General features: G+C 42.1%; 1 protein-coding gene across 3 annotated transcripts in view; it reads right to left on the bottom strand.

Annotated features, from left to right (window-relative positions):
* The window catches only part of OTULIN (OTU deubiquitinase with linear linkage specificity), a 32,654-nt gene that overhangs the window by 17,185 nt on the left and 1,277 nt on the right, over window positions 1–14,192 (bottom strand). For all 3 annotated transcript variants that reach the window (XM_014543550.1, XM_014543548.1, XM_014543549.1), the window contains exons 2-3: window positions 5,797–5,873; window positions 2,967–3,061 (exon numbers count right to left, since the gene is read on the bottom strand). In XM_014543550.1, the coding sequence (XP_014399036.1) occupies window positions 2,967–3,061; window positions 5,797–5,873 (172 nt within the window). The remainder of the gene's footprint in view (window positions 1–2,966; window positions 3,062–5,796; window positions 5,874–14,192) is intronic.

Below are 14,192 nucleotides of genomic sequence, written 5' to 3'. Positions count from 1 at the left end.
GGGGGGGGGGGGGGGGGGGGGGGGGGGCGGTCTCTTGGCCCGGCCTACACCCTCTCACAATTCAGGACCCCTCGAGGGATGTCCGACTGCGGGTTTTGGCCCAATCCCGCAATCTGGAAGTGAAAGGAGGAAATGAAAATGTTCAGTGACATGCTCTCAAAAACAGCATTCAAATGGAACATTTTGAAGCATACTCTAAAAAGGACACCATAAAATCCTAGTGACCGGTCCACAGGCCTTTGATGATCTGATCTCCCTGGTTGGGCACTGCTCAGGCATATCAACCTCAGTGCTCCCCCAACTCACTCACTTCCAATCTGTCCGTCCTTTCACTTGGCCTGCTCTTCCTCAACAGTCTCTGGAGACCGCTTCCTACCCTGCACTCACTCAAAGAAAGGAGTCTCGCTCTCACCACACAGACAGCCATCCTGTGTCCAAGTGCTGCACCCTCATCATGAGCTGTTTTCAAGGTCCAAGTCACAGGACAGTGTTCTTAGTGGGTATGAAAATACTTTTTTAAAACAAAATGTTGAGAGTCCCATTTTTATGTAGTGGTCCAATCACTGTGACAGATAAGGGTCCATCAACCAGACTCACATCTACTAATGTGCATCTCTTCCCTATGGTGGACCCTCAATTACCTTGAATATTCACAATGGCTTGTTCAACAGCAACTGCACCTCTCCAAATACATACATTACTCGTGCTATTTCAGAGGTGAGTCAAACTTTTAAAATTTAATTTGGATTTATTCACATCTCCAAAAGAATACCCAAACAGACAAACAAGGAATAAAGAAAGAACCGAGACCCAAGCTGCTCTCAGGCCTGAGGTGCTCTAATTACTGCCACGAGTCCTGATGTGACAACATTTTTCTAATTAAGGTGCCTTTGATTAAATTTTGGTCCCTGAATAACCCAACTACAGGGTCAAATCTTGTTCTTGAAATAAAATGACAGAGAAATGATTTCAGCATGAGTTCCAAAATATGGAATATTTGGATAAGTTAGGGGTCATCTTCAATTATGGACTTTCAGGTGACTGTTGTTAGAAAAATCCTTTAAAGAGAATGAGATCATATAATTGCAAGTCAGTGAAGGTATTTCTGGGGAAGATGAAAAAATATGGGCATACCTAGGAGATATTACGGGTTCAGTTCCAGACCACCGCAATAAAGTGAATATCTCAATAAAGCAAGTCACCTGAGTTTTTTGGTTTCCCAATGCATATGCAAGTTATGTTTACACTCCACTGTAGTCTATTAAGTGTGCAATAATATTATGCCTAAAAAAGCAATGTATGTACCTTAATTAAAAAAACACAATTGGTAGTTATAAAATAGTCATAGGGATATAAAGTACAGCATAGGGAATATAGTCAATAATTTTGTAATAACTATGTATGTGCCAGCTGGATACTAGATATATCAGGGGAACACTTGTAAAGCATATAATTGTGAAACAACTATGCTGTACACCTGACACCAATACAAAATGATACTGAATGTAAACTGAAACTGAAAAAATAAAATAAAATAAACACCCCACTTTATTGCTAAAAAAATGATAACAATCACCTGAGCCTGCTGGAAAAATGGCAACAATACACCTGCTCAACACAGGGTTGCAACAAACCTTCAATTTGTAAAAAAAAAGGCAACAAAGCAAAGCACAATAAAATGAGCTATGCCTGTGTAGTTTAGATACTAGTCTACTGGTTATCTAGTCTGATACCAGGTGAAGGTTGTTAGAAAATCTATGAGTGGCTGATATGCACATTCAGCAGACGGCCTTACAAATCTAGATGTTCTTCTCCGCTGGCAGGAACTGAGAGTCCCTGGTATTTCCTGATTGAGTTCTCTCACAAGGGACTGAGTCCACACCTGCAGGGGGTAGAGCTGACATTTGCTCTCAGAGCTTGAAAAGTGACAGCTACGCTCTGAGTTAAGATCAGCTCATTTCCGGACAGGCCTGGGCAGCTGAGGTGCCTGCTGAAAGATATGCAATACTGTCTACAAAAACAAGCTCTGAGAAAAAGACCAAATGTATTCAAATATTTAAACATTTTAAATCCTAAATAGTTACAAATAAAAAAATATACTAGGAAAATGTCTACCAAGTATAATAGATCAATATCTCTAGTATACAAGTGCATTCAAATTCATAATGTAAATAAACCCAAGAGAAAATGAGCAAGAGATATGACCCAGATGTTACAAGAAGTGGTTGAAGAGTTAAACTGAAACTCATTTTTGCAGCTCACAATGGTCAAATGGTAGTAATTTTGCATGGTTCACACTAGTAAGGAATGTTGGATTCAGGACACATTCAAGGGAAAGTAATGGTGTCTGTTCAGCTGGCTGTGCAGTAGGAGTGAGTCAGGGGATCTGACCTGAGCAACGAGCCAGCCCAGTCACAACAGGACCATGCATGGGACTCCCTGATGTCCCACAGCCTTGGAGACTACCTTAGGGTCGCCGATCTGTGCAATGTTGTTGGGAGGGGACAACTCCTGGGACGCCCTAAATGAGGGGAGGAGTTCCAGATCCCTGTGCATAAGGAGTGCAGGAGGGCCCAGCCCCTAAGACTGGAGGGCATGAAACCAAACCCAGGTGGGGACAGTAGGGGATTGGACATCTTTTACCTCACCAGGCCAGAAGGGCACTCCCAAATGACTCCAAGAGGACAAGCAATGGCTGGCCCAACTCTAAACAGCAGAGTCATTTCTGTGTTTTTCAAGGAAATCATGTTACTAAAAAACTGATGCTTCTATTTTAATACTGGGACTCGGAAAAAAGTCCCTTATCTTTGGCGTCTGTTCCTTATCTCTAAAATCAGAACACTAGTATTTACATAGTGTAATAGCAGTTGTCATAATTAATGTCTAACAATATAAAAGAACACACTAAATAATTACTATGACAGACTATTTGAAAGACTTGAAATATGTGCATGTAGGTGTTATACCTTTTTCATACATGTAGCTTTTTGCGTATTTCCTCTCCATTCCTTTTTGCAGTAGTCCATGATATCCATTTCAGGCGCTACACTTAATTTAGGTTCTGTTAAAGAGTCAAACAGAAGAAGAGAGGGGGAAATAATGAAAAAAAAAAAAAGCATAATCAGAACAACGGTACTACTTTATGCAGGGACTACTTCCTCTCATTTCATTCCAAAAAAATCTGGGATCTCACCATTGCCTACCACCTGATCCAGACCACTATCCCCTCGCTCCTAGATAATGACAGAGGTCTCCCAATAGGTCTTCTTTATCACACACCCCACTAGCCATTCTCCAAATGGCAGCCAGAATGATGCACTTTAACTATATCCATCACTCCTGGGTCCTGAGAGCTGCTGGGGCCTCCCATCTCAGTTGGAAGGGCCCCTGTCCTGGCCTAACTGCCTCTCTGGACTCGGCTCTCACCACTCCCCTCACTGATAACTCCTGTTCCACCTGCAGCCGCCCCTGTATTCCTCCAACACACTGGCTCTTCCCCAGGCACCTGCTCTCACATTCCATGCAGGCCTCTGCTCACCTCTGAGACCCCTATATCATAATGTCGCACACCTTCACTTATAGTCTTCTTACACTGTTGTTTTTCTTCTTGGCAATGATCAACACCCAACATATTTCTTTTTCTGTATCCCCCCTCCCCCACCCCGCCCCACTCCACACCCACACACAAATACAGTAAAACACAGCTCCTTGAGGGCAGGGGCTTATTTTATTTCCTGGCTATGTCCCCAGAACCTGCAGCTGCTCAGACACAGGAGTCTGCAAATACTGTCCCAATCAATTAAACATGGAACAGTCTGAGCTATGAGAAAATACATCTAATTACTTGTAATAAGTTTTTCTCATCCATTATACAAAGAGATAACACTTCAGTAATAAAACATGTATTTGTTTTTATTAATTTATATCCTGCCCTGATCCCCAAAGACTACAATAATTGATAAGAAGTCAGAAACTAAAAGGGCTCTCAATGTTAGTTGAACCACAGACCTCATTTTACTCTAATAAAACAAAATTAAAAATACAACTTATGATCAGACAAATGATATAGTAAGAAAATGGCCTTTAGTTTTCCTTATTGTTTGGGGTTTGATTTTGTGGTCTACACATACACACTCACATGCGTATATCTATGTGTATGTTTTAGGAAGAAAGGGAAGTAAATTCTCAGGCATATCTTGACTTCCTTTTTAAATTATTGAAGAAGTAAATGTTAGCAAAGAAATTAGGATATAAACACAGAAGAACCTTACAATGTATCCACTCCAGAGGAAGTTGACATAAAATAAAAATACTATATTCAGCTCAATTCAACAAATATTTACTGAGTGTCTAATACACATCAAGCATTGAGCTAGGAATATGAAGGTTTACGACCCAGATTTTGTCCTGAATGGGTTTAAAAACTACTGAAGAAGAAAAGACAACAGGCATTCACAAGCAAGGCTGTGATGGATGCTGAGATGACTAAGGAGCACAAAAAAAGGAGCCGCTAAGCCAGTGGTTCTCAACCTGTGGGTCGAGACCCCTTTGGCGGTCGAATGACCCTTTCACAGGGGTCGCCTAAGACCATCCTGCATATCAGATATTTACATTACGATTCATAACAGTAGCAACATTACAGTTATGAAGTAGCAACGAAAATAATTTTATGGTTGGGTCACAACATGAGGAACTGTATTTAAAGGGCCAGAAGGTTGAGAACCACTGGCCTAAACCAGGCTGGGCTGAGGAACCCACCCCCTTCTCCCGAGTGCATGAATTTCATGCACTGGGCCTCTCATATGACGAATAAGAACTCTGCATCAGAAGTGAATTCTGTGCAACTACAGCAGCAGAAAGCAAGCGTCCTCAGCAATTTCATGGAGGACCAGAACAGTGTGGCCCAAGAATACATCTGACTAGGTCCCTACAAAAACATCTCCTATGGCCACCAGTGAGGAGTCCCACCAATTCCTTGTTGAGGAAGACTTGAAAACGTCAACAAAACCCTACTTTGTATCATTTCTTCCTAATTACACATATGGTAATACTTTTGTTAACCATAAAATAAACAGAAGCTAGTTCTCAAAACAAACCACTAGAACACACACATTACACTGGGAAAAAGAGAGAAAATGCCACTTGTGCCTCATCTATGACAAATCCCCAATTGGAGTATTCCCCCTCGGTTCCTGCACTAGTAAGGAGGTACTTCACACACAGCCCTTCTGGCTGTGCCCACAGTGGAGGAGGCCAGGATGTAATGCCTTGCTCTAGCAGCAATGATGGGTCAAAGGGCGCTGATTGGGGTGAGAAGAGCAGGCATGACTGAGCAGAAACATGGACACAAAATCATGAAACGAGAGAATTAGTGCTACCAATCCCATGATCATTCTTTCTTACAAGTCAGTGAATCCACATGGCCATCTGATGCAAAGACACAGTTCTCTATTAGTCTTCCCATGTGAAATGAAAACTGCATTGCAAATCCAAACTCCCCCTCCAAGAATGTAAGGAAATCAAGAACTAAGAGAGGGTGGTGTCAAGAGATTCAACAAATCCTGACGGGTGCAAAAATGGCATGAAAAGAATACTTTCAATAAAATGTTAAAACCTCAGGAAACAATACTCACCAGACTTTAGCGAAATGAATAATTGCACACAGCTAAGACCATATGCATATCTCCTAGGAAGTACATCTTAATATTTTATGAACATGGATATACGGATTTAACAGCATTTTCTACTATAAACAGTAGAACAATAAAACAATAAATAAAACAATTCCAAACATACCTGATAACCCTCTTTCATGTATAAGTAACTCTTTCTCCTTTTCTATTTCATCTGCAGCACGATACATGTCTTCCTCGCTGAAATCACACCAAATGAGACATTTCAAAGTTGTTGCACTGACAGTTTCCTTCTTATCACAAATGCAGGTGCTTAAAAATTGATACAACATTTAAAGTTTAATTTTTTTCATATTAATGACAATCTGATAAAATATGGGTCTTTCATCTTAGATACTCGTGTTTCTATCATGCCACTTCAGAGTTTCTTACTTCAAATGAGACATTTTACATCACTCCATTTGCCACCTAGCTCTGAGGCCATTTTAATTACAAGTCTATTAATGCCTCATCTACACATGTAAGCATCTTAGCATGTGTCTTATTAATGAAGCACTGTCATAGTCTATCAAGTTTCAAGAATAAATATAGTGCTATTAAAAGTGTTCATATAGGTATGCAGGCCGATGGCCCACCTTAATGTCACAGGCAAACTTTACAATAGTTACTCTAATAACAATAGACGAGCATCAATTATTACAAGTCACCAGAGCTAAAAAAAAAAAAAAAAAGAAAAAGAAAAAAAACCTCCCAAGGCTCCCCCTGCTCTCTGACCCTCATATTCATGTTCCACTGAGCATACCCCTACTGTCCCACATACTCTTATGCTGCCACTGCTACTGACTTGGTACTTATATAACAGCTTCCTAAAGAGTCTCTAGTGTCACTTACTGAACTAACAAGAACCTACTAAGTACTAGAAATGGAGACAAGGGTGCTAGACAAGGATGAAGTATGGGACTTCTGGTTTTACGATGCCTTCTCTCCCCTTTAACTTACACCACAACATAACAATGATGGGAAACAGAAACACTATCTTTGCTGAGACCACAAGACATGTGAAAGTCCAAAAGTGGACGAAGGAGTAGTACATGACAAAGGACAGGGAGCCTCGCTGCCTGTGGAAGGGCATCTGCCGAAGAGAAGACGAGTAAACCCTGCAGAACCCCAGAAAGGCCAAGTACTTCAGAAGGTACAGGAGACACCAAGAGCTGAGAACAAGGAAACTGGCTGATGTTCACACAAGGAGTGATCAGACCCTCAATTCCTTATACTCCTTCCTGATGACAGCACACCCCCATCCTCACACAAGACAGGAGGCTCCAGGCACAATGGCACACAGGAAGGAGGAGTTAATAGGTCAATAAACAGTAAGGAATTAAGTGAACGACTGAAATACTCCCATCTCCAATTCCCTTAGTTCCCCCTGCTCCTTCTCCATGGCCTAGTACCGCTGGAAGAAAGAGGAAGGGGTGAGGGGAGAAGAGACAGATGAAGATGTGCTGGGAGAGGTGGGGAATCTAATCTATCTGCCTCCCCATCTGAAGCTCTTCAATGGCTCCCAAATAAGCAGAAAAGTCTAAAATGTGGGCCTAACCTACCAGTCTAGCCAGTATTCCGTGATTCCCTACACACACCCACACCAGTCCAAGGTTTCCCAGCCAAACATTTTCACAACCTGTGATTGGCTCTGCCCATTCCCTCTGCCTGATGGGCACTGGGCCTACCCAGCAGGACATGTACTATGTGGGGACCCTGCTGTAGAGTGGCATGGCTGGAGTGGGAACCCAGAGTTAGAAGGTCCTCACTGCAGCCCTTATCAGCCGTATGTATGACTGTGGAACTAAAGTAACTACACCTCTCAGCACCTAAATGTAACCAGGACAGTAAGAGTACCACCTCAAAGGATTGTTATGGGAAGACACAATGTAAAATATTCAGCATTCAAAAAAGTTAGCTATTCCAATTAATTCTCATACTATATCCATTGGTGCAAAGTATTAATAAACAATAATCATTTCTCATTCCCTTTTTCTCTCTAAAATAAAGGTGATGGGATATGTGTGGGCCGATTTTTTTAATGTTCTGGGGTTAAGGGGTCATATTAGGGAAAAGGTACTTTCCACATACTCTGGCTCCAGTCAGATTTCAAGTAAAAGGTGTGATGTCACCCATGGAGCCTGTGCCAGAGTTTAAAAACAGAAACCAGATTCCCAGAGCCTATACATCAAACACCTAAAATAAAGAGTGACTAAATGTGTTAGTTCTTCTTTCGCTAATTTAATATCTTTTGGGCCACGTTCCGAGCTTTATCAAATGTGAAAAATTCTGATCCTGCCCTAACCGGTTTGGCTCAGTGGATAGAGCGTTGGCCTGCGGACTGAAGGGTCCCAGGTTCAATTCCGGTCAAGGGCATGTACCTTGGTTGCAGGCACATCCCCAGTGGGAGGTGTGCAGGAGGCAGCTGATCGATGTTTCTCTCTCATGGATGTTTCTAGCTCTCTATCCCTCTCCCTTCCTCTCTGTAAAAAATCAACAAAATATATAATTTAAAAAAAAAAGAAAAATTCTGATCCTATAACACAAGCACTCAAGTTAATCACTTTCAAAATATTATCAGAAGCATGTCTTTGGGCAAGCACTTCCCTAATCTTGTCCTCAGTTCTCTCATCTTCATAATGAGAAGACTGGCTAAGATCTAAATGACCTACATCATCTCATGGTACTCATAAACAAATTAGTAAAATTCTGCGGCACACCAAAAAATGTACTTTTGGCCAATCTGACAAAAAAATAAATAAGTATAATTTTGATTGTTTCACACCGGACAGCTACTCTTGTGTTGGCTGTTGTCAGTTTTTTAATTGACAATCTAAGGGAGAAGAGGTCAGTGCCCTTGACAAAATAGGTATCACATGTTTTAAAATTCCTGCAGCATGCAGGTTGAAAATAGCTGATCTACATGGTTCCTCTTCCAGTTCTTACTTTTAACAGACCAGGAATCTATTAGTCATTAAACATTCTACCTCCAGGGATATTCTGTAGCTGTGCTACATGCACAGTTGGCTATACTTTGTCCTCTTCCTTTTCAATCTACAAAGTAACCAAAGTGCAATCGCAACACCAGTGCCCAGATGGAGTTCTCTGAACAAACATTTCTCAATACAGTCACAAATACAAATTCCCACAAAGGCCAACAGGAGAGGGACGGAAAGAAATCAAAGGGAAGACAGAAACAGAAAGTGAGATTATCTATATAATAAAAGTCCAGCGACCGTTACAGCAGAACGACCAGAACGACCAGTCACCATGACACGCACTGACCACCAGGGGCCGTGAGCTGCCCCCTGGTGGTCAGTGCACTCCCACAGCTGGAGCACCGCTCAGCCAAAAGCCAGGCTCACAGCTGGCAAGCACAGAGGCGGTGTCAGGAGCCTCTCCCGCCTCTGCAGCAGCGCTAAAGAGCAGCAAGTCGAGCAATAAGGAGCAGTGAGCAGGCGGGTGGTAAGGAGCGAGGGGTCCCAGACTGCGAGAGGGCGCAGGCTGAGCTGAGGGGACCGCCCCCCCTCCACATGAATTTCGTGCACCAGGCCTCTAGTTGGAAAAAAAAATTTTTTAAATGGCAGTGTTTCGGGATATACAAAAGAAACAAAGCAGAAATTGATGAACAGGGCCCAGAGTATATTCAAATTACTTTAGCCACAAGTAGATTTCATTCAGATCTTGTGCACAAATGTTTGCTAACTTGCATGGCCACCAAGGACACTTGCTAGTTTTCTAAGGTCACCAAGAAAATTGTATTATGGCCTTTAAAGGCTACCTTAAAAATTATCCTAAAGCTGTATTTCCTTGTAGAGAAGGTAATTTTTAAGTTTAAGCAATAAAGCTCAATCAATATGGTTAAAAAAAAAAAAGAAGACATTTAATAGCCAAAATGAGATCTTTACTCAACATAAGAACTACCAACTAGAAAGAGAGAGATGTGTGAGAGCAAGAAAAACTAGTTTTATTTAAGAAAATACTTCACTCAATAAACTTTCGCTTTAAATTTTTTAAGTATCAAAATATTAAAGCTGAAAATAACAAAATGAAATTTTATTTAAAGCTGTGAATCTGAAATAGCTAGAGGTTTAAATTTTTGTTATGGGAAAGGAAAATAGTGAAACAATAATAGGAAAAGGATATTAAATGATAAATAAAATGTTACCATTTCAGAAATGTGCCAATCTTAAGTGCCAATTTTTTTTGGGGGGGGGGGGGGGTGTCTACCATTTGGCACAAAAGAGACCACTGAAGCACACAGACTTAAATGATTACCACAGCAAAGTTCCCTCTGGAAAACATACAGATACCCAGAAAAGTAGTAAAGAAAAGTAAGACAAAGTCATAAATGTGACTTGATTTCCTGGCGACCATGGCATGCGAATCACCCTCAATTATACAGTTGAATTAAATTTTAAAACCAAACTGTTAGCAACTCCTCCTTAGAAAATGTTTAGTTTAGCTCTGTAATGTTACAGTGTGTATATTCAAGTTCCCATTTTCTCTTATGCTAGAGGTAACATATACTATCTAATAAAAGTGTAATATGCAAATTAACCATCACTCCATCACAAAGATGGCGGCGCCCAGTCCTCTCAGCCCGCAGCACCCAGTCCTCTCAGCCCCGCCGGAGTCCCCCAGTCTCGAGGAGAGCGGGCAGCGTGAGCAGCCTGGCGGAATGCTTGCTTCGTCACTGTGGTGACAAGGCAAGCGTTCCACCCTGGCTGCGGAGGGCCTCTGGGCAGCGGGCACGGAGTGGCCGGAGGGGTATGGGGGAGGGGGGGAATGCTTGCCTCGTCGCCCCGGCGACAAGGCAAGCGTTCCGTGCCCAGCCACGGAGGGCCTCTGGCCAGGCTGGGTGTGGAACACTTGCATTGCGGACCGGGCTGAGGTATCCCCCCCCCCCCACCCGCCCCATGCACGAATTTCGTGCACTGAGCCTCTAGTTTTATTAATATTAAGGCAACATACACCATTGAGAAAGTTACATGACGTTGCATTCTAAATTATAAACTTCCTCTTGCTGTTCAAAGACCTACATAACAATACATTTTTGAAAACTTAATTTAAAAATGCTTACTACACAAAAACAAAATTACACTATTGCTAAGAACATAAGCTATAAGCTAAAAACACAGAGCTCAGTGAAGCAGAGCACATTTCTGTGAAGCCAATTTTTCAATTTCCAATACAAGTAAAGATCTAAAATGAAAAAAGTCAATGCTGACATATACGCAAAGCTAAGAAGAGAGCATTTTAATCCCTCACCATTATGAACACTTGCACCAACTTCCCCTTGTCTAAAAAAGCTAAGCTGAAGATGATTTTGTTCAGCTCTCTGAACTTGAACACTGCAGTTCACGCTTAACTTGGCCTGTCCTGGGAGACTAGTGGCCCAGGCAGTGTTGGGGAGACAGTGTCAACCACTGTGACACCAATGCATCTTCCCACACAGGAAAAGCAAAGACCATTCAACCGAGCCTTTCTCCACCGCTTACCGGTTATAGAGATGGGTGAACAACACATCAAATGCAGGAAAGTACCAGCACCCAGGCCAAAATTCCACTCCCTTCTACAACTGGACTTTCCATGACTGGCCCATGATACTCCACGTGACTTCCAGAGGTATACAGGGACAACCCTGAACCCTCAACAGTGAGGCTTCATTCTCAGAGATATCTAAGCTCTAAACTCTGAAGCTGGCTCTACATCCAGGCGAGGGGAGGGGCAGGAGGGCATAGCCTGATATCCCATCAAATATAGCCCCTAGAAGCTCTGGAGGTGCGAGCTGGGTGGGAAACACACTGGCACAGTAGTATATTTAGCAAAACCCAAGAACAATGTTTTAACAATTTGTTGTTATTCACAGATCTTTTGAGAAGCCACAACTTTCATCAGAATCTCAGCCCAGAAACACATAAATACACATAAAGTGTTGTCTTCAATTTCAGAGGAGTTCACAGACATGCTCCCACTACCCACCCACAGCCAGCCTGTGGACCACAGATTCAAACCCTATCCCACCATCAGGCAGGTGGGCAGAGAAGAGCCACGAAGGAGTCTTGCTTCTCACTTCCCTAAGCAAAGACATGGACATAGCATAAGTTTCAAATATAGGAGTGGGGTGAGCAGGATATGAAGCATAAGAGACCTGCTGATACAAGCAATGAAGAAACACTGCCTGGGCCACTAGTCTCCCAGGACAGGCCAAGTTAAGCGTGAACTGCAGTGTTCAAGTTCAAAAAAAAAAGCAGCCAACTGAATCTGATCTGACCTATGAGGTATTAAATGGGGCTCATCTCAGGAGCCATCCTCAGGGCTTAAGGCGGGTAGGGGAGGATGCCAGTCAACCACAGCTCTCAAAAGAGCTAGAAGGAAAGAAAAGAAGGAAGAGAAGGATGGAGGGGAAAAGGATTTAGAAAGTAGCTTATCCATATGGTTTTTATGTCATTCTTTGTACTTCTCTCCCTTATGAAATGCAGTGAGCTTAGTCTAAAGCAGCGATTTTCAACTAATGGCACACAAAACTAATTACAGTGGGACCTTGACTTACGAGTTTCCCGACTAACGAGTTTTTCGAGATATGAGCCGTCTCTCAGCCGATTTTTTGCTTTGAGTTGCGAGCTAAAATTCGGGTTACGAGCCAGCTTCAGATACCCCACCGCTAATTGGCGCAGCGAACGTCACAGTGAACGCCACAACATCAGCCCAGCATCACGTGTCTCACTCGTTCACTTCTTGATTTGACATACGAGTAATTTGAGTTACGAGCTCCGTCACGGAACGAATTAAACTCCTAAGTCAAGGCCCCACTGTACTAAAATTCTTCGGTACACAAAAAATATATTTTACCGATCTGACAAAAAAAATAGGTATAATTTTTATTCATCACATTGGATGCTATTGTTGTATTGGCTGCTATTATTTTTCTTTAATCCTCACCTGAGGATATGCTCATTGATTTTAGAGAGAGGAAAAGGGAGAGAGGGAGGGAGAGGGGAGAGGGGGTAGAGAGAGAGAAAAAGAGAGAGGAAGAAAGAGAGAAACATCGATGTGAAAGAGAACACTGACTGGTTGCCTTCTGTACCCGAAACCTAGGTATACAGGATGATGTTTCAACCAACTGAGGCACACCCGCCAGGGTGGCTGTTGTCATTTTTTCATTGATAATCTAAGGGAAAAGAGGTCAGTGCTCAACTCAATAGTCAGATACTGCATGTTTTAAAAATTCTTCCAGGCCACCCGTTGAAAATCGCTGGTCTAAAGGAATCAGTATCTTATAGCACTGCCTAGGTCAGCGGTTCTCAACCTGTGGGTCGAGACCCCTTTGGCGGTTGAACGACCCTTTCACAGGGGTCGCCTAAGACCATCCTGCATATCAGATATTTACATTACAATTCATAACAGTAGCAACATTACAGTTATGAAGTAGCAATGAAAATAATTTTATGGTTGGGTCACAACATGAGGAACTGTATTTAAAGGGCCAGAAGGTTGAGAACCACTGGCCTAGGTAATGATCCATCCCTTCCCATATGTATCACTGCACCCTTCAAAGAGACACATCTGAAATGATTGATGGCTATAAAGTTGGGCTATGGTTTGTACTCATAATTACTGTCTATTGAATGCATTAAAAATGACTGCAGGGTATCTCAAAATATCTGCAGTTTTATGCTATTTCATATATTAAGTGTAAATATTTCATTCAAATTCCTGTGCAGGGCAAACCCAATTCTTTGGGGTGAGAAGAACAGACTTGGCTCCAATGACAGAAAAACACAATTGAAAAGTATTTTAGGTTGTAATTCAGGCATTATACTATTTATTTAAATCTATACCCAACTATTAGGTTGCATATTTCATCATATAAGAACTGATGTGCACACATTATATTGCAAACTATAAAATAAGCAGTTTATAGGATGCAGTTTCTCTAGCCCTTAAGAAAATATCACAGAGCAAACATAATAGCCTCACTGCCTATATAACAGGCAAGAAAGCGCAACAATGTAAGATGTGATGTTCGACAGTTGGTGACATCATAAGTCATCTTCACCTCCTTTCCCTTGCTCCCTCTTGTTCTCTTATGAGTTAGAGTAAGATCATCAATGACAACAAAAGCAGGAAGAAAAAGAAACTAAGCTCTAAATAAACTGCAAAATGAAACATCTAGTCCAGGAAAACAAAAATCTGAAGTTTGCTGTCATAATTCATGTCCCTCTGCCTGCTTTGCTGAGGAAGCCAGAAAGAGACTGGAGGAGGTTCCCACCCAGGCATCAGGGAAGGTGGCCTTGAAACCTACTCCCTGTGTCTCCCTGGGCAAGCTGTATCTTTCGATCTGCAACTCAGTTTCCTAATGTGTACAATGACAAACCTAGGCTGAGCTTTTTAGATTCCTTTCAGCTCTAAATCTATAATTCTACTGGCAGAAGACAGAAGAGGCCACAAAACCTTTTCATCAGAAATGGGTGCTCCTTCCACATTATATGTGTGTGTGTGTGTGTGTGTGTGTGT

This window comes from Myotis brandtii, unplaced genomic scaffold, assembly GCF_000412655.1.
Source record: "Myotis brandtii unplaced genomic scaffold, ASM41265v1 scaffold328, whole genome shotgun sequence".
Lineage (NCBI taxonomy): Eukaryota > Metazoa > Chordata > Mammalia > Chiroptera > Vespertilionidae > Myotis > Myotis brandtii.
Note: the sequence above shows the minus strand (reverse complement) of the source record. Positions and strands in the feature narration are given on the sequence as shown.